General features: G+C 41.8%; 2 protein-coding genes across 2 annotated transcripts; one reads left to right on the forward strand and one right to left on the reverse strand.

Moving 5' to 3' along the window:
- Positions 1-553: 553 nt before the first annotated feature.
- Positions 554-4765, forward strand: c8h1orf43 (chromosome 8 C1orf43 homolog). Its single transcript, XM_035163191.2, has 7 exons — positions 554-884; positions 1947-2048; positions 2135-2243; positions 2415-2468; positions 2564-2730; positions 3523-3581; positions 3704-4765. Exons 1-7 carry the CDS (start codon positions 822-824, stop codon positions 3918-3920), a joined length of 771 nt encoding a protein of 256 aa, XP_035019082.1. The 5' UTR covers positions 554-821; the 3' UTR covers positions 3921-4765.
- Positions 4766-5300: 535 nt separating this feature from the next.
- Positions 5301-15738, reverse strand: tuft1a (tuftelin 1a). Its single transcript, XM_035163189.2, has 12 exons — positions 15506-15738; positions 10311-10388; positions 9153-9251; positions 8956-9042; positions 8669-8719; positions 8444-8530; positions 7636-7746; positions 7236-7459; positions 7019-7124; positions 6827-6910; positions 6377-6471; positions 5301-6256 (listed from the first exon to the last, which is right to left on the reverse strand). The coding sequence occupies exons 1-12, from the start codon at positions 15563-15565 to the stop codon at positions 6184-6186; spliced, it is 1155 nt and encodes a 384-aa protein (XP_035019080.2). The 5' UTR covers positions 15566-15738; the 3' UTR covers positions 5301-6183.
- Between the last annotated feature and the right edge of the window lie 5507 nt (positions 15739-21245).

A 21245-nucleotide genomic window follows, 5' to 3' on the forward strand; every position in this document is an offset into this window, starting at 1 on the left:
TCAAAGGATCCTCTTTTATAAAAGCATTTTTATAAAATGGCTTTTAACTAGACAACTGTTTAATTGCTTTATTTTGTTTTCATTATTATATTAACAGGATGCTTGTTTGTTTTATTGCGTTATTTCATCTAATATGTTTTTGACATTTGTTATTGCCCTCTTTGTATTTTCAGTTTTTATGTCTATGATGCACTTTTTAAACCTGTTTTTAGATAATGTTATAATTATAATCATAATCAAAATACAGAATATCATATAATACAATAATGAATAATAATAATGACAAATACGTGCGTTTTGGATTGGTTTTTCATTGGATTAATCAATTCTTTAAATATCAAAATGAGGGCAACATTGACAATTTGGCTTCATAGATGAGAGAATTTCCAAATTAAAATGAATAATTTGGTAGTTTGCTTTTATTTTCATTTTATAATAAAAAAAAAGGTATATTGATTATTCACATTTATTATCTTGATATGACTTTTTGTTGGGATTCATATTATTTATTATTTTATGTACTTCATGGTAATAACACATAAGTCACCAGCAGGGGGCAGAAGAGGCCAAAGAGAACATCAGGCATTACGTCAGCCTGTCCCGTACCGGTCATGTGACTAACACGGAAGTCAACAAAGCGGCGACATGTAGCAACAAACAGCACAAATCTCTCTTTCTCTTAACTTCCCGTTCTTCTGTCTGTCGCTTGACGGCGGCTCCATGTTTTTTTAGAGAAGCGACTTCCTAAATGTGACCGTGTACTTTTCGGTTCGACGTGTTGTTCGTACTTTGAGCCGATATTTATCTGGTTGGTTAGAAAAATGAAAAATGATTCTCTGCTGTCCAGCGTCAATGTGGTGCTTGTCATGGCCTACGGGAGTCTGGTGAGTCCGTGTCACTTTGTCATCGACGAGCTCTTTCTAACTCCGAAGCAAACTCAAGTTCAAACTCACGATAACAACGATGTACACGAGACTGTGTCAGATACACACGATGTAAACCAGTCACAGTATTTTACAGCTGCTGTAGATCAGTTTCACTAACAACACGTATTATTTACTCATTATACTTTTACCTACTACTTGTTAAAGCCACCGACTTTCTATGATCTTAGTCAAACCCCTGCCATCACACACACAGTTGGAAGTTCACAGATGTGATTTACATATGAGCTGTGTTAGCTCACTTTTTAAAAGCCCATAAGATTCACATCACCACATCAATGCAACTTAGGGCTCTGTGATAACACAATGTCAATAATAATAATACATACAAAATTTGATCACAGTGACTGATCGACCTCTGATTTATAAAATGTTTTGACGTTTATCAAGTGTTTGTGATTCTCTGCTCATAAAGAAGAGTTTAAAACCACAACAGGAGCGAACATCCGTCTTTAAACTATAAATAAATAATACTGTCATAGTTATAATAATGCTTTAGCCAAATCGTCCAACCCTATAACAATACTGAGTTTTATCAAACCAAACCGCTGATCACTCCCCCACCACGGCTACATATACCCTACATTTTGTCAGACATGTTTTGGTTCAGATCAAAGTTTCCTGTTTGATTGTCTCCAGCAATAATCAGTGCAGCTTCTGTGTTTTCAAGTATTGCACAATCTGAATTTTGCCTGGTATGAATATGAGAATTACTGTACTGTTAAGTCACGCTCTACATTGTTCATGCATAAAGTTATAGTGTTTTCATTATAGAAGACACACGTATCCAAAAGGTGTGCATCATTTCAAATGATTTGGATTTTAATTTGACATAATTCACAAAAATCCTTTATTTTTATCCTTGATATTGATTCTAATTAGACCCAGTTTTAATTTAAAGGTCTAACTTCCACATGTCTTGTGTTACCTGTAAATAAATAAGTGTGTGTATATATATATTCATTCATTTATTTTTTGTTAATGTTAACTCTTCCTCTATAGGTTTTTGTTTTGCTGTTCATCTTTGTCAAAAGACAAATTATGCGGTTTGCCGTGAAGTCTCGGAGAGGACCACATGTTCCCCTCGGCCATAATGCACCAAAGGTAAGACCCTCACCATAATGAACCAGAGTGATGAACAGAGCCACTTCTTCTTGCGTGTTTACTGAAGTATTGCGTCTGTGCTGCAGGAACTGAAACAAGAAATTGAAGCCAAACTGTGTCAGGTTCAGAAAATCCACTTTGAGCCTCGTCTGCTGTCCCCAGATGACAACCGGATAAAGCAGAGAGAACAGAATGGTTAGAGGAACACACACACACACGCACACACACACACACACACACACACACACACACACACACACACACACGCACACGCACACACACACGCACACACACGCATACACTCCAGTCCTAAAACTATCCTGATGATTTTATACCAGTGCATAGAAGAATCTGTGTGTGTTGCAGGTTCCTATGACTACTTGTACAGGATGAGAGCGCTGGATGCCATCAGAGACACGGGTAAGCTTTCCTGTCACTGTTTGGTTTTGCGTTGCCATGACAGCACTTGAATCCCGCTCCACTGTTACAGTACTACCTGTGCTACTTGTCAAAAGATCTTCCTTTCCGCGACCTGGGTGGGACGTCCACCGCTGTGACGGGGAAACGATTTCGGACCTGGATTCTGCAGCTACGCAATAATCACTGCATGTTCCGGGACAGCCAAAGCTCCCTCATCGACGCGGTGCTGGATGGATACAATAAAGCCAGACATGGGGCTGAGGTCAGTATGGGAGTGTGTGTGAGTATTACAGGTAATCAATAATTGTCATTTATTATATCAACAAACACATTAGGACTATGTTACGAAACCTATGCAGTCCTGTGTCAAAACTAATAACTAATAAATTGCATCTAAAGACTTAGTTAAAGATCTAGAATGGCCCACAATAGAGCGTTTACCCTCTCAAGCTCCACCAAATCACTCACACTAGATATCACTCCCCTAAACATGCCTCATTTTTTCAATTAAATTAATTATTCCCTCAGAAATCAGTTGAAAATCTCACAATGTTTAAGAAAGTGATTAAGGATTCCTGAATCCGCTGCTCGATCCAGATTCACACCAGAATTAAATGGGTTGTTCCCTGACCCATATCGCATCCTTCCACCAAGTTTCATGGTAATCCTTCTCGTGGTTTTGCGTAATCTTGCTTCAAACATGTAAAGAAACCCACAAACAAACCGAGGGGGTTGAGAACATAACCTCCTTGTTGGAGATAAGTATCATATATATATATATATATATATAACATACAATAAAGATCAATGATTTAAAATGTGTGGCCTGTATTATGGCCTAGCACATAATAATTACACGATATGATTGTAATTGCAATAATTGTTTGTTTTTTTCTAACCATACAGTCCAATCTGATGTGTACTGTAATTTGCCATTGACGGATGGGAGGTTGCATGAAAATGAAAATCTTCATTCTTTCTTTTAAAGGGTCAATAAGGCGTGTGAGTATCACATTGTGGATTTGCTTTCTTTGGCTCCCATCTTTGTCTGCAGGTTTTTGGTGAGGCAGAGTTCTTAAAATACCAAGAAGCTCTAACTGAACTGGCGTCTGCGTGAGTAAACACAAACCTCTCGCCCGCAGTGCTCTCTCACAGCTTTGCTCTTAATTTAATCCCAATGTGGAATGTTAATCACACACTGGGTACAAGCTGTTTCTCTCTCTCCACTGTTGCAGCGTGAAGTCTCACAGCAGCAGCAGCACTCCCAGCCAGCACCATCAGTCTGCAGCCAAAGACCTGACCAGCACCACGGAGCCGGCGAGCTCCGCCTCCTCCCCGACCCAGACCACCTACCTCATATCTACGCTGCAGCAGCGCAGCAAGAGGCCCAGACACTTCCTGGAGCTGAAGAACTTCAAAGACAACTACAACACTCTGGACAGTACGCTCTGAAAACCAACCTCTGATGTCCGTCCAAAGGAAAAGGTCAATGTTGTGCTGCCAGTGGTTCCAGCTGCTGTGGACTGTGGTGGGGTTACTGTCGCTGCATCCTTTTCAAGTGATGTAACAAAAACACAGCCCTCCTACATTAACACATATGATCTGGTTTACTGCACAGTCCATATCAGACCACTGGCCGAGTGCTCTTTACCTAAGTGTAGCTTTAGCCTATATTCTGTATTATATCATGTGTCAGCGCTTTATATAAGTACACATACACTGTGACTATAATGAGTGTGGTTGACTTGACCAAAACAAAAATGCAAATATGCAATGGCGGAAGACAATCAGTATTTATTGCACAATGTACAAGCCTATGCAGGATTGTTGAACTTATCCCACTGTATTTAAACATGCTGATAGTTGCGGGTGCTACTGGTGTTAATGGCTACTTCACTTTACTGAGAAAAACACACTGAATATGTCAAGTCCGTTTGTGTCTGTTTGTGTCTGTTTGTGTCTGTTTGCGTCTCTACTGTTCATGTGCTGCTGTGAATTCAGCCTCGTTCTAAGCGTCGAATGTTTGTTTTACAGAAGCCATACTTGATTGGATGAATTTTGATGATTAAGTGCTCTTGTAACTTAATAATTTCCCTCAGTGCAATGTTATTTAACAGTATTCCAGCGTCCATGTCCTCTGACTGAGAGGTCCTGTCCCTGGGGTAGCTCTGACCTGGTTCTGCACTGTAAGGTGTTAAGGATTCCCTGGCAGGAGTTCTCGTGCCTGAATGATTTTAATCTTTTTGTGGTGCTTACTTGTTAAGTTGCCATCCAAATAAAAAGTGACATAAAGTTGAGTTGTTGTACAATTCTTTCACAAGCAGTCGACAAATGACAGTAATTACCACTGCTAAGGAGGGTTGTGTTATGTTGTGTTTGTCAGTAGGATTACGCAAAAAATACCAAACGTATTTCCACGAAACTTGGTGGAAGAATGGAATGTGGGCCGAGAAAGAACCCATGGTGGATCCAGACCAAGGGGCAGATCTAGGACATTTTTATCACTTTGTTTAAAAACAAGATTTCCCACCGATTTCCAAAGAAATAATAAATGGATCTTAATTTTAAAAAATCTGTCTTATTTAGGGAGCTGATATTTATAAATGTAGAATTCGATGTGGCTTGATTGAATTTAAGAGGAATTCAGGTTTTTGCGAAGGAATGTGCTCAGAGTGCCGTTCTAAATTGTTGTTTAAACAGTGTCCAGCAGATGGAGCCCTCTCCATAGTTTCCACCAATATGATTTTCGTATGAAGTGACATGAGGCCTTTTATTAATTTTCAGAAAAACCTACAAACACAGATAATGGATAAAAACACACAACATACAAAGTCTGTCTAGATGTTTTTTATTCAATATAAATAAATACAGAGGAGAAAGTTGTTAGGCAGAAATTAAAACATCAAATCACAATAATTAATAATATGTACAAAACAAATAGACAGTACACATAATGGCAGGGAACTGAAATGCTTTGTGAAAATATTAATTTATCCTTCTGCTTCCTCACAGTTTCTTTAAGTGCCATATTGTCGTTTTGGGCTTAAAAGTCACACGAGTTTACGTGCTGCAGCATCAAACATTCACTCAGTGATGGTGAAATCATGTGTGAGTGGCTAATGAGGACAAGGACACAGGATTCACATCCCCTGGTTAATGATTTTAACGTGAAACTGATCTGTCACAACAGCCGAGTTAGCTACAGTTTACTGGTGCTACATTACTGTTCATGTGGACTTAATAACTTCATTGTCCACTTTAGCAAAAGCTCTGCTATCCTGCCCAATGCACACGACACACATTCAACACAACAACACAGATCCCAAAAACTCAAAGGTCAAAAATAGTGATGAAAACAAGGGCAGGACTAGGACACACACGCAGACAGTATGCTGCTGTATTATATGATAAACTTTAAAAGCACATCAGGTGTATCCGCACACTTAATGTATCTAAATTAAAGCTGACATACAATCACTCTTTATACAGACACACAACGAACCCCATGTATGTGTGCTGCCAAACGCCACGCAGTTTCCTTCAAGAGTGTTTGTGGTTAGTGGAAGTGTCGCAGTCCGGGACGCTCAGCTCGCATCGTTCACGCCCTCAGACGTGGGAGTGGAGCTGTTGTTTGTGTTTCAGTCTGCATTGGAAAAGGTTTTCGTGGTTCTGTGGCCGTCACCTCAGAAATGTGTCCGTCACCTGATCAGTCGCTTCATGACTTGATCTCGATGACTTTGATGAAAGGGAGTGGTTTGTTGGATGAGTTGGACGGCTTGAGTTGTCTACTGCGAGAGAGAGAGAAATAATGAAGTCTGTTATTTTGTGTTCCTGGAACAGCAAGAGAACGATTCTTCATTGAGGAATAAGGGCTACATAATGAATAAATAAATAAATACTAAAGTTACCTGTAGACAATCTGGGGGTTGCGCTCTGATGAAAGGTAGGAGTTGGACCTCTGTCCTCCCAGGAAATAGTCCATCTGGTCATGCATCTCTCGGTTCTGCACACACAGCAGTGGTCAGGGGTCAGTTCAACACAATTCAAAGAGCTTTACATTAATATAAAAGGCACAATGACACATTCTAAGAGCAAAAGAAGACAATACAAAAAAGAAGCATTTAAAAAGAAATTAAACAGGTACATAGGGAATGAAAAAATAAGAAATAAGAGAGTGAAAGTGACAGTGCAGTGTAATAAATGTAGATATTAATATGGACAAACAGACAGTAGTTGCATCTGCAGAGATCAGGTAGTGTGGGATCTGTTTTCCTCTCTCCTGTGTTTCACTGAACCTTGGACCTTGATTCTAAGTTTTACTGAGATGCCATAAAGTCAGAGATAAGAGTTGTTCTTACCTCAGCCTCCAGGAATGCTACTTTCTCCTCCAGCTCTTTGATCACGCGGTCTCTCTCCTGGATCACCATGCGAGAGTTCTGGAGCTGAAGACGAACAAACACGCGGTCAAACAGTGAGCAAACCCTGCGCAAATATGCACACAGAGATCGGGGCAACGTGTTTGCTTTCAGTCTCACGCATGTGTGTCTCACCTGCTCAATCATGTGTCTGACTTTCCTCTGTTGGCTTTTCAGCATGTCGTCCAGATGGTGGATCTTCTCTTTGAGAATGGCCACCTCCTTCTCCAACTGTTCAGCCCTGAAAGAAATCCACAGACATTAACTCTATAGAACAGTATCGGTGAATTGATTGGCAATGATTGACAAGGAGATTGTGTGGGTGTGTGCTTGTGTGTGTTTATTAGCTGACCTCTGATCCCCTTTCTGGCCCTCCTCTCTGATCTTGCGCAGCTCGCGGAGTTCCTCCTCCCGGCTGCGGATCGTCTCCCGCAGGGTGGAGCTCTCCAGCTCCATCCCTCCCAGCAGCCTCTGGACCTCTTCAAGGCGCTGGTCTTTCCTCTCGTTGGCTTCCTCTGTGGCCTTCAACTTCTCCTCCTGGTCGCTCACACGCTCCTTCAGTCTGGTGCCCTCAGCCTGGAGGGAAAACAGGGAGTTTAGATAAAAGGTCCAAAAAGCACTGTGTCGTGTTTGTGGCATCGGGCTGTGTGTCTGTGTCTGTGTGTGTGTGTGTGTGTGTGTGTGTGTGTGTGTGTGTGTGTGTGTGTGTGTGTGTGTGTGTGTGTGTGTGTGTGTGTGTGTGTGTGTCTTACCAGCAGCCTCTCCCTCTCTTCCTGGTGTTTCTTCTCAGCTTCCTGCAGCTGCGCATACAAGCGTTTACTGACTTCCCTCAGGTTGGTCCTCTCCGCCTCATCATCCACTTCCTATGAGACAAACGATGAAATATTCAGCAAAAACGGTCAAATAGAGAGAAAGATACTTTTCTGATGATGTAATGTAAAATCTGGTCCAAGCTCGGTGGGTTTGGTCGTCTTAAAGAAAACAGGGGTGTCGGCTTGCGTCACTGGAGCAGTTAGGTCATGCCTATAGTGTTTCCCTCTCTATTTCGACAACACTTCAGCGGGTAAGCCGTAGCCTGAGTCACAAATAAATGCTATAATTACATTGAAAACAATTAAGCCAAACACGGGGCTGTCGGCTTTGTTGTGCTGGTACAAAACTCTGCTGACATACAAACCAGTAGAGGCTTCTACAGAAAGACGGAAACAATACTATTAAAAGATGAGGCATCTGTGGAATGCTGGGAACAATGAGGCCTGAACACAATAACACAGGCAGGCGGAGGAACAGTTTGTGCTAGAACAGCGTTCTCACACTTTTTCAAACTCCCCGGGGTGCTGTACGGATACTGTATTTACTCTTAAGTTTCGTTTTTTTATTCTCCTTTAGCCTGTATCACATCTCTGTTTGTTTTTTTCATTTTCAGACCTCTGTTTATCTGGGTGCCTCTGGGTGCCAGCTACATTGTTTAGAGAGACACTCACAGAGGACTCCGGCTATGATACTTGAGATTTGACACGTCCACATATTCTGTACATGCTCACGTGAGAGTCTGCTCACCTGTACGTCAGCTTTGGCTGCTCCCTTGGGGGCAGACGAGGAGCTCTTTCTGAAGGGGACGCTGACTTTCCACCCGTTTGTGTGCGACTGGGGAGAGAAAAGGAAGAAGTGAGCGAGGGAAGAGTGAATGATGGAGATGAGAGGTGGAGGAAATGCCTTGAAGCGAACAGGACGCGAGGTCAAACAATAGCAAAGCCCCGTCAAAGTTGCCCAAAATAGACCTACCTTGTTTTTGGCCGCCATCTGCTCCCTCAGTGACTTCAGGCAATACCTCACCTGAGGACAACAGAGAGATAATAGTAAGTGAGATGTTATCTTAGTGAGATGTTATCATAGATTATTTTCTTTAGAATATTTAACTCTGGCTCAACACTGAGAAAGAGAAACTAAGAGTGGAAGAGACACAGACGAGAGCGACAAGGAATTTACATGATGCAAATTCAGCCCGGGAGACAGGGTTGATACACTGCAGCTGTGTTCGTACATTAGAGAGATAGTGTCCAGAGACTGACCTCCTGTATCTGTGAAACCTCATCCGACAGCATCTTCAGGCTCTGCTGGTGTTTGTGCTGCTCTTGTCTGCGCGCCTCGAGATACACCTGGACCCGGGAGAGTCATGGATGTTAAACACCAACACAACCACAAAGCAAACACACCAATTCACTGTAAGACTTCTATACAACATGAGAGAACCGTCCGTCCGACTCACTTTGATAACTTCCACCTGCTCTGTAGATTTGACCGGCTCGGGGGTCACAGGTGTCCTGTCGCTGGCCGGCTGCACCAGTGCGTACGCTCGTCCGACTGGCTGGAGGTTGGAGAGCAGAGAAATATTTATAAATCGTGCGGCACTTTCTCTTTCACACACAACTCATAAACTGCCAGCACAGAATTGGGGGCAATCTGGGATCGAACCTCCAACCTTCTGGTTAGTGGACGACCCATTTTACGGCCTGACATCAGCTGCCCTGTTGTGGCATCGTCTGTGATACATGAGCGTGAAGTCACTGTGGCTTTGTTTATACTAGAACAGGAGCCGGATCATGTTTGTTGTGAGTGGACAAACTGCCAAAAGTACACAAGTTCGTAACTATTATGAAACCTCTGCTAGGAACATCTAATTCAATTAGCCTATTAAGTTGGAGTTATAATGTCAGAATAAAATGCTTCTCTCAGTTGTGTCCTCAGAAAATAATTCCTGAGTGTCTCTGAGTTTTGAAACTTCATCCATCATCACTTCGGAGACTCACCCATAAACATCTGCTGCTTCTGTGAAAGCCGTAAACAGACTCGGTTATAACCATAAACAGAGATCGAGTGAGGGAGGGAGGCGACGTTATGTAACTCCAGTGCTAACTCTGGTGCTGGTTCTGGTGGAACAATGGTTGTCTTGAGGCGTTCTGAGTTTGAGGGAATCGTGCTGATGAAAAGCGGATGGCAGCTGTGGCATGTGTACACACCGCTGGCATCTCTACATGGTTTGTGTGCAGGAATGTGGCGTGACAGATGTGTGAAGGCACCATGGCTCGGAGCTAATCCATCACGTTAGAACTTTAAGATCCAAATATGGCCTGAACGACAGCACCTTCAGCGCAGATGATACATTTTTGTCTCATGAGACGAACGTCAAAATATTCTCACTCAAGTATTTAAACGTACAATTGTCCATTAAAGATCTGAGGCCAATTGAAATATAACACCATATCATCTTGAATAACATAAGTGTCCAAATCCTGTATTTAAACTTATCATATGCAACTTAACAACATTACACTCTCCTCTGTCTCCCCCTGCTCTGATGTCCAGACCTCCTCATTGCTCTGCTGTTAAAGAACCTTAAGTTTGATCAGACGCAGGAAGTTCTTACCTTGTCCCGGTGCTGCTCTGTGCTCCGAGCTGCCTGGTTCTGGTCCTGCAGTGTGAGCCGCAGCCGCCTGCACCCCTCCTGAAAAAGGCAACGTAGAGAGGAGAAGATGAAGCGACTCCACAAAGAGACCGTTATGTGATGACATGGAGACACTGATTGAGGACTATTTTGAGGAGGAGAATAAAGAGGAGGAGAGACTGAGTCATACTCCACATAAGGGGGGGCGGGGGGGAGGGGGCAGCTAGTAAAAGAGAGGGGTACGAGCGTCACAGTGAGAGTGAAAGTTTTCCCCAGCTGCACTGAGACAGACTGTTCGGTTTAAATTGTGTGCTATGGACGTCAGAGGGACTTAGGCAGAAATCCTCCAGACGCTCGCAGCCAATTGGAAGCGGCGGCTGGATTTCTGGGAAAGTGGGCAGAAAATGTAATGTTGAGCAAGACACAACATTTCCAAGGCAACAACGGCTCACAGAAACCATAAACTATCTGGCATGTATGATAGGGAGGAGTAGGTCGGAGGCAAAACTTTTGAAAAAAGCAAAAGACACAAACCTCCAAAGTCTTTCTTCAAATTCTTTAACAGTAAAAGTCTCAAACTGGATGTAAACGTGTGTGTGTGTGTGTGTGTGTGTGTGTGTGTGTGTGTGTGTGTGTGTGTGTGTGTGTGTTTCAGTCTCAGGGAATCCCCTTATAAGTGATGCCCAGTGAGTGTGTGTCTGAGGACAAATATGCGGATGTGAGGGAGGAAGGTCAAAAACATTATACAACTCCCTCCAGCCAATGCAAACCACTCTGTTTATCTCCCAGTGTTCTCTGTGTTTGGTTAATGTCGCCTCACAGACATGAAACAGGCCGAGAGAGAAGAAATAGCTGCAACATTCTCCTGGGGTCAAATAACTGAATAGATGCGCACAATAGTTTTTTTCTTATTTGAATGTTATAAATGCTAACTTTTTGAACCTTTTAAAACTTGTCTGGGTATTTTATGCTTTAAAGTAGCTTTATAAAGCTTAAAGTGCAATTTTTTCATGAAATTGGAACATCTACATTCATGTGATATGATTGAAATCAAGAATCAAGAATTGACATTTAAACTTCATGTGTTTTTGCCATTCAAAGCGAATAAAAGCTCTTCTACTGTAGATAACCCCTTATATAGAGAATGCCTCGGCCTTGATGTAAACCAGACGGAGGAAATGAACTGTGTTGCCTAATGCAATGATAACGAGTGGAGAGAGGTTATGAAAGAAAAGCCATGTGTTCTATAGACGAGGCCTTTATGATAAGCTGGGTATCGACTCAGGAAATATAGTCATGGAAAAAAGAGGTGAAGAGAGAGACGAGCAGATTGAGTTGAAAACCATGAAAGTATAAGAAAGTAACCAGTCAACAAAGAGGAAACAGAGGAAATAGCCTAATAATGGATAAGGTGGGGGTCCAACAATAGGACAAACAGAAGTCAGAGAAATGAAAGTAAAAAATTCCCCCTCTTATTCAGCATGGCTTCCTCTCAGATTACAGTAACCTGAAAGCTAGGCCACAGCAATTAGGGGAAGAAAAGAGAAGGGGGTTGGAGAAGGGAACAGTGCGCGGTTTGTTAGGAGGGAATCCGTCATTATACAACTTCTTTGGCCCTTCATAGACGAGCAGACAAAGACTGAGCTAATCCTCGCTCTGCCATCGACGACTTACACGCTGGTCTGTTTTCTCTTTTATATTCACACACACACACAAAAACTATACCACCCTCAAAGCCAACCTGTAATACGAGACTTCTTGGGAACGCACACAAAGGAACCAGTTGGATGTGCACAGTGACGCAGGCATGCACACGCACACAGGCGCTCACATGCGGGAAAACACACACACGGATGCACATTGCAAGTCAAAGTACACATTACCTTTATAACAGGGCAGAAACCTGAAACTAAACACACACACACACACACACTGCGTCCACACTGCTGGGCGCACAGACAAAAGGGGCACAACAGATCACAGGGCATGGCCGAGCTGAAAGGCTTAGAGGGCATGAAGACGCTTTTGTCTTGGACCTTGGCCTCAGGAGGCCTGTAAATCATCGGCGTTAAATGAGCTGAGGGGTGACTGCCTCCCTGAGAATGTCACTGATTAACAGCCAGAGCTTCTGAATGTGGGACAAGACTCAGAAAACATCCCTCGGAGCTGTGGCTTTTTAAAAGACGACTCCCTGATATTAAATTTCTCAACTCAGGAAACCTAACTGTAAAGCATCCCGTCGTGCCTTCAGGTGCCGTGTCCTGAATAAAAAAAAAAGTGTGTGTGTGATCACTTCATCCTTTAAATCCCTCTGTTCCTCTCAGGCACTGCTTTCCTCTCCCTGCTGCACAGATGTCACTCTTGTCTTCCGTCCAACCGCATCAGAAACCTCGGCCTGTGACACCCTGAGCCGACAGGTGCGAGCCGGCAGGTGCGAGGGCTGAAGGTGTCATTTCAAATCTTTGGTATCCAAACAATACCCAAGTTTCAGTGCCTTAATTTATATGAGGAAGTTTAAAAGGAGGAAAATATTTGAGCAAAGAATCCAAGACTAAGAATCTCAGCATTAGTGCCGACTTTTCTCACACTTATAGTTACTCGATTCTTCGCATTCATTTTGGCCACTGCTTGACAGTTACTGAAGTTCAATACTCAGCCTTTGCGGGTACTGGTGAGTTTTAAGAAACGCTGCAACGATAAGTGATCAATCAATCAATCAAAAGAAAATGATGGCAACTATTTTTATAATCTTTAAGTTATTTTTCATGCAGCGTCTCTTCAAACATGAGGATTTGCTCTTTTTTTTTTTCATATCCATGTGTGACCATAGGCTTTATATAAATATATATCTTGATATAAATTACCTTAAAATATACTTTTTGTTTTGTTCAATCAATATGAAATGCCCAGCTTGGAAATTATGACATTTATTATTGACATTTGATTAAAGTATGACTCAATTAATAGAGAAAATAATCAGCTAATCTGAAAATAGCTGTTGCAGCCCTGGTTTTTGTTAAATCTTTGAGAACATCTACTCACTCACATCAGCTGTAAGTCTGAGGTTAGTGAAGGTTGGTAATGTCTGGCTGACGGAGGCCTCGACCTTCGTCAGTCGTCAGTCTGTGTCAACTAAAAGCTCCAGTCAAAGGTTTGGTAAATTTCAAAGGGAAGAGCTGAGCTGAGGTGTGAAGTGAAGAGCTGAGTGGTTTGCGTGTGTCTCATCCTCATGTGTGAACTAGAAAGTAGAGACGCCTCCTCCAGGAACACGGATCTATAACGTGCAGTGCGAGCTGCAGACTACCTGAGGTCATTTTAATATCCGTAATAATAACGTCTGTGGCTGTTTCTCCCTGCTCAGCGTGGCGTGCGAACCAGGTGTGCTGCAACATGCTGCCGTCATTCATCTACATCAACGCATTTCTGTCACGCTTGGCTGATTCCCAGCCTGTGATGTCAGACACTCCTGACCGAGAGGGTGACTGAGGATGAGGACAGATAGAGGGAATGTGTTGAGTCACCCGCTGCAGGGAAACTAAACGTCTGCATTGATGAATAAATGGGTAATTTCTTTTAAAAAGTGCCTGAAAAGAGAGGGAAAATAAAAACTTTCTAAACAGGTTTTCATAGAGGGCCAATTGTGCCACAATAAAAGATATTTCAAATAATACCTGCCACAATAACAGAACCTTTTGTTTCCGTGTGGTTTCACGTATCAACTGAAGGCCTGGCTCTGCTACACCAGGTACATTCCTCCTCCACACGTTTCCTGATGAACTGTCAGGGCGTGGCTTTGGTGAATAATCTCTCTGTGCTATGTTTCGTGTGGAGGTGAAATACCTCACCCTCACCTTCCTTATTTAGCCTGACCTGAATCATCGTATCTCATATGTAAATAGCGTAGGCGCGGGACTGTTTGACTTTTGGATCTGACGTTGATAACGATGAATTGGTGCTGTGTTTGAAGCCGATCGCTCGCATGTCATAATGTGAAATGTGTGAAACATTAGCAGAGGCTTTATGACACCTTTCTTCACCTCAATTAATCAGCTCATGAGGTGTGTGTGTGGTGCTGCCCTTTGTACACTCTGACCTATCTGTAGGTCCAACAGTTACACAACTGGAAGTGATAGAAAGGCTAGACTGTTGACACAACTGTATAATCTGACTCTCTGTCGGCACTAATCCTAATCAGCTATAGATTTTATTAAACAAAATCATGGCTGAATGTTTTCTCAGTAGAACACGTTTCTGAACAACACAATGTGATGGTATCAGTGGCCTGGTGTGCTGCTGGCTGCAGGAGCTCAGCACAATGGGCGCTGATAAGGTGAAAGTGTCGTGTTGCCCTGCAGCCTCATGAGACACTTTTCTTCTTCAGGTAAATCATTAAGCCAGCGGAGCCACAAACAGGGGATAAAGCTCATGTATGTGAGATGAGCAGCTGCACTCGAACAACTATCCTGCAGCAAAGTACACGGAGTGAGTCAAGCAAGTGTCTTCTGCTGTTTAATCCTGTTAAACCAAACTGTACATGCACAGGTGGTGCACATGCTGCACGAGCAAAAAGCTTTTACACGTCCTGCGACTTGTGACTGTCACGACTGCGACTGTAAGCCCATAACTGATGTGGGCAGGAGGCACAGATGTTATTTAGACTAATTCTGAGCCTTAATGGGGGAGGAGGGACTAATACTTTAATTACTACAAGGCCAGAGACTTTACTGTAAACACACTCAGTTATAAGGCTGGACGATTGTATCCAGATAAATATGTTTTTTCATTAATCGATTTCAATTATTATTATTATACATGTCCATTATTTAGTTTAAGTCAAAGGACCCATTTTTCAACTCCACGTGAAAAACAGCTAAACTTTTTCAAAACCATGAATAAGAAACATCTCAATATGTATTGGACTTTTGCAGTTCATTACAAAACCACACACGTCCTCTACACGTCCAGTAAAGTAAATTAAACTGATTTTACTGAAAAAGAATCATCATAACTTAACAAAAAAATTTGAGAAGTGAGAAAATTGTGTCTAAAGAATATCTTGATCCTTTCATTCTGATAAAATCAATCATGTTTCATTCATTTTTGACACAAAAATACACAAATGTCTCCTTACAAGTAGATAATATGAAGAAATCTTGAAAATAATATCAATGACTTACCCCATAGTCTTGATTTCTGATGTCCTCAAAGGTGCACAGACTTCTCGTGACTCCGTTCATCTTTGATTGAAATATGATAAATGCCGCACAAACAAATAAATAAACGAATAAAGTAAATAATAGTAATAAAAACGAGCTTCCTCCTTCAGAGCTTCAGTCTTCTGTGGTGAACGTCGACGGTCCTGCTGCTGTTAAAAGTCTCCAGACCTGCGGACACACCGGTGAGAGAGAGAGAGAGAGAGAGAGAGAGAGAGAGAGAGAGAGAGAGAGAGAGAAACACTCTCAGCACATTGTTGCTAACTTTTCTCATGACGTCAATGTGTGGGTGTGCCTAAGCAAAGCAAAGCAACCCGCCCACAGAGAGCGAGAGAGAGAGAGAGCAAACAATAACCTCCAGAAACTTTACATCATCATCATCATCATCATCATCATCACATGATTCAGGGAGGGATGGTATAAGATAATAAGATAATAAGATAATAAGGTAATGAGGTAATAAGGTTTGAAAGAAGTAAAGGAGTTGGATTGTCCTATAGTTGGACTCTGGATGATCCGCTCCAGCTAAATGTTGCCCAGTGGGAACACAGATCAGTTTACCTATTACTTATTGATTGGAAAACGTGACACCCCCTGAGTTAACCTGTTTCAAACGCGTCTCCTGCTATTACAAGGCAGCAGAAAGCAGGGTATTCAATCCAGTGATTTGTGGCTGCGGTTTGTTTGTATGTTTGATATGGTTTTAATAGAATAAATACAAAATTACAAATATAAATAAATACACACACACACACACACACACACACACACACACACACACACACACACACACACACACACACACACACACACACACACACACACACACACACACACACACACACACACACACACACATATGTATATAGTTTTATATCAAATGTCCAATCATTAGGTGTTAAATTAATTTGCTAATTAAATTAAATTAAATTGATACAGAAAACCAATGTAACTTTTGTGCAACTGATACATAATAATAATAATAATATAAATGTATTATTTATTTAACAATGGCTCTGCAAATTGATATATGTATGAAGATAAACAAAAAAACTATTTAAAACACCTTCTTATAATTATTACAAATTATTAACTCCAATGAAAAAGAATCGTGGTAAACATTAAAAATCAGTCACTAATATGGTTATTTATTTAAGGTGACATTTACTTCTCCCTAGGGTTTAATGAAACATCCTGCATATTGATTTAGTTAACCTTGAATCTTTCGATCATTAATGTTGTACAACAGGAGGCCACACAAAAGGAACAAAATGACAGTGTGAGTAACAGTGAACACTTCTCTGCTGGCATGTGGCAGCAGCTGATCGGGACCAGGCCTAAAATTGGATTAAGACTTTAATGACATTAATGGCTGTTGAGGAGCAGACAGCAGCTCACTGTGGCACAAGAGAAGACGACGCTGAGTGAATCTGAAACCGGAGCAGAAAGGACACAGGCACAAACATGGACATAGAAGGAGAGAAATGTTCCCATGTTAAGGTTGTCGCGCATGAATGAAAATCATTAGGTAACGGCTGAGGGCTTTTAATAAGTGAGATATTTCCACATAAGTCTTCACTGTGATGAATTCCAAACCAAGAATGTAGTTAAGCTTCTCATCAGAGCAGGAGCTCATTTTTACTGGAATGAAGCTCACCTACACACACACACACACAGACTGACAAACACACCTGAACATTACCACACAGTGTCATCATATGTCCCACGAAAACAACATGAGCCATAACTATGTGTTTACATCGCCCAGCTGACCACACACACTCAGACAGACTGAGCCACAGATCAGACGGTTGTGGGGTTTGTGTGTTTACATACCTGCACGTCTGAGATGATGGAGTGAGTCAGAATCCTTCTTCACCCACTCTGTGTTTTCTCATGTCACTTTAACGGCCTCCTTATCTTTTGGAACTCATTCTAAACTGTGATATCTGGTTGTTAACCTGATTGAGTATCTATAACAATCTGTAAAGGTGTTTTAGGCCCAAAGAAGTTCCCAGCATGCACTTCACTGGTTGTTTAGTGTTTTCAGTGTGGCCATATAGAATATTTCAAATTCTTTGTCAGTGATGGCTTGAAGAATATCACAAGAAGATCTGTCAGAGGAGAAGACTACCATTTGCCAGTGGATCACGATCAACACTATGTGGGCAGTTAAAACATTATTTTCTGTTGGAAACCAAAGGAAACTATGAAATTCAACAAATCAAAAATGTCAATTTTTTTTGGGGGGGTGGGACCATTACTAGGTTAATAATCGAGTTATATAAAACTGACCAACAAACAGGAAAAGGCAGGTCAAAGGTTAGAGGTTGAAAGTGCACTAATGTGACACGAATTCAACATGTGATGATTTCCTGGAAAACAATGATGAAAACATTGATGACACTATTACTGTAACAAATCATTTTAGCCTCATTTCCACTCCTTTAGTATCATCGTAGCACGACCCACCAAAGAGGCCATGTCACTGGAATTTGCAGCTGAATATGTAGTTAAATTAACAGTTTAAAATCCGGTGTAATGTCGTGTTTCTCCATCACAAATGAACATCTATCCATCCATCTATTCATCCATCTATTCATCCATCATCAAAACGCTTATCCCTTGAGGGTCACAGAGGTTGGGGTTAGGGGGGTGAACCGTAGATGGGTTACAAGCATATTAAGTGTTATATCGTCATTTATATTTTCATCTGATCTCTCATTCTATACACGGACTACACACACATACAGTACATTAAATAATTCAGTAAGTTTGGTAGCATTGACTTATGTCTTGGTCTCATTGGTTCTAAGGTCACATTCCTGTTCCTCTTACTTTCCAAGTCCATCCTATATGTGTGTATTTTAATAAGTTCAGTTTGTTCTGTGTTAAGTGTGAGTGCACCTGCGGATTGATACTAACATTGTACTGTGTGCAGTGACAGGAAAGGAATCTACCGTCTGTCTGTCTAACTGTCTGTCTGTCTGTCTGTCTGTCTGTCTAACTGTCTGTCTGTCTGTCTGTCTGACTGTCTGTCTGTCTGTCTGTCTAACTGTCTGTCTGTCTGTCTGTCTGTCTGTGGGAAAACAAATGTGACACTTCATTATAAAGGGCTGATTATTTCACGGAAAGTTACCTAGAAAGAAAGATATAGTAATAATAATGTATATATATATATAGGTTTTTTGGAGTTTATGAGATATTAGTAAAATTACTTCAGGGCTTTTATATTTCTGCCTGGTTACCATGTGCTGTTGATATTTATAGAACTGACATATTGAAATTAAAGTCTTTGCTCCACCCTCTATGTTTAGTGTCATGATATAATTAAAGACATTATCATGTATCCAAACCTGTGTAACACCTGGAAACACATGGAAATATTTTTAAACCTGCGGTGAGGCTACGTATTGACTGAACAACAGCAACTACGCTGTAATAGCAAACACACCACGATTTCAAAACACAACACACCCAGCGATTAGCAAATCAGCGATCGGCTTTTAGGTTGTGCCTGGAAAACTGGAATGTTATGGAAACCCAAACCTACCCATGGAAAGTATGTTCCCTCATAATTTATAGGCCAGAAAAACAGGTACTGTACACGTTGTGTTGGTGCGTTCCTGTTTTGATACACTGGAAGGGAGGCGTAGTATCATGCATGTTACATCTGGTTCAACAGAAAAACACTGCAGGTGTGACTTCAGGCCCCCCCCCCTAAAAAATGTTCCAAGTAAAGATTTTAAAGCTTAAATTCCCGACAACCAGCAGGAAGAAAATATCGTTTTCTTCAGATCCATCCCACAATAGCACAGAGGGAGGTAGAGTAAGTTTGTCAAAATCAGCAAGAGACTCGTACACTTCTGACGCACAATCGCAAATGTTGTGTCTCAAAATAGCAGGAAAGTCGTGTTATGAAAGTGCCAAATAGGATGTGAACATGTAAAAAGCCAAGGAGCTGGTGACATGTCCCTGCAGGGTGCTGACTTTCATCTATCCACTGGATGTGAGAAAAACAAACGCCTGAAGTCATAAAAAGACATGGATTTAAATATTCCCTTTATTGTATGAAGATTTTACTGAGAATTGTGAGTTGGTGGATCAACAGTTGTCAGTGTTTATTGGGATCAGATTGAGTTTCATTAACGTCTTATCTACGTTTCCTTGAACCTGTTTTTCACACAGATCTCCGCTGACATTCTTGACGTGCCTCACCCTGTGGTGCTCCTGGCAGCAGCAGCTCATCCATCACTAACTTCAGTACCACGGCCTCTGGAGCCCACAGCAGGACTCTGATCACACACAGAGACCTGGATCCCGATCACACACAGAGACCTGGATCCCGATCACACACAGAGACCTGGATCCCGATCACACACACAAATCTGGATCCCTATCACACACAGACATCTGGATCCTGATCACACCCAGACACCTGGAACATACACACACTTTTCATTTGTCTTCAATCTACCTCAGGAGTGGTCTGGTATTTCCCTGCCTCTCATACAATGCTAAAATGCTTCTAACTTCATTGTTGTGTCCCTCTTCTCTCCTCTCTCGCCCACGTCTCTCCTCCCAACTGGTCGAGGCAGATGGTTTGTCAGTGGCGGAAGTGTTTGCTCGTTGTGTGAACTGTTGGGTTTCTCTCTAATTTTGTATGATTTGGTGTGATTCAATTACAACTGAATTGAAATTAACTGAAAGTATATAGAGGCCTGAACTTTGCAACAGTGCATCGTGTTCAGAGTCGGGACGTTCTCCACCGGATTGTAACTTGTACTGATGATTTATGAGCTGCAACATGGCAGCTTTACAACGCAGCTGGTTTTGTCACGTGAAGGAACATATTGTACCTGGCAGAGAAAGTTATTGCCTTTTTAGAAGTAGCTGTATATCTCTGTTAACTACCTTGCTTTATCTGCTTGCTATGTGTGTGTACTTGTACAAACATCTTTGTGAGGACCATTTTGAGCCTACAGACCTGATGGAGTGAAACAGTATTTTGTCCGGTCTTAAATTTCTGACCCACTTCTAAATGGCTGTTTGAGGGTTAAGACTTGCTTTTATGGTTATGGTTAGAATTAGATTAGGGTCCTGCATTCAGCTTTGATGGTTAAGGTTGTGGTAAGGGGCGATAGGGAATGCATTATGCCAATGAGTGTCCTCACAACTATAGAGAGATGTGCATGTGTGTGTGTGTGTGAACACCTCGTGAACATGTCCATAGATGGTTTGCTGACTTGACATCAGCTCAACCGATTTCTATGCGACATTCATCCCAGTCGCAATCTACATCCAGATTTCATTCTGTGAAATGTCTTGTTTAAGTAAATTACCTCCAAGAACACAAACACAACAGTGTGTTGCCTCTGATATGTCACTGACACAGACAATGTCAGCATTTAGTCAATTTGACCTCCTGTTTGTGAGTTGTCATGTTCAGGTTGTGTGTTGTAGAACTCCTGTGTTTTGTTAGTTTGCAGCCTCACAGATAAAAAAGAGGCCTTATCTGCTCATCCAGGTTTACAGGAGAACAACTGTCACCTGAACGTGTCCATAAACGGGAAAATGTCATCCCCTTGTATCAACACATCAGCAGAGATTCTTTCTGCTCTGCGGGATGCGTAACGCAGCTACAACAAAAACAATTCTGCAGCAGGAGATAAGGGAGTGAAACATTAACACTGACATGCTCGTC

This window comes from Hippoglossus stenolepis, chromosome 8 (assembly GCF_022539355.2).
Source record: "Hippoglossus stenolepis isolate QCI-W04-F060 chromosome 8, HSTE1.2, whole genome shotgun sequence".
Taxonomy (NCBI): Eukaryota; Metazoa; Chordata; class Actinopteri; order Pleuronectiformes; family Pleuronectidae; genus Hippoglossus; species Hippoglossus stenolepis.

What these genes read in the sequence shown, in the direction of transcription:
- c8h1orf43 (XM_035163191.2), top strand. Translation starts at nt 822, where the DNA reads ATGAAAAATGATTCTCTGCTGTCCAGCGTCAATGTGGTGCTTGTCATG. An exon ending in TCGGCCATAATGCACCAAAG is followed by an intron (nt 2,049 to 2,134) that starts GTAAGACCCTCA and finishes TCTGTGCTGCAG; the next exon opens with GAACTGAAACAAGAAATTGA. An exon ending in AAAGCAGAGAGAACAGAATG is followed by an intron (nt 2,244 to 2,414) that starts GTTAGAGGAACA and finishes TGTGTGTTGCAG; the next exon opens with GTTCCTATGACTACTTGTAC.
- tuft1a (XM_035163189.2), bottom strand. Translation starts at nt 15,565, where the DNA reads ATGAACGGAGTCACGAGAAGTCTGTGCACCTTTGAGGACATCAGAAAT. An exon ending in AGATGGCGGCCAAAAACAAG is followed by an intron (nt 8,531 to 8,668) that starts GTAGGTCTATTT and finishes TTCTCTCCCCAG; the next exon opens with TCGCACACAAACGGGTGGAA. An exon ending in AAGAGAGGGAGAGGCTGCTG is followed by an intron (nt 7,460 to 7,635) that starts GTAAGACACACA and finishes TTTTCCCTCCAG; the next exon opens with GCTGAGGGCACCAGACTGAA.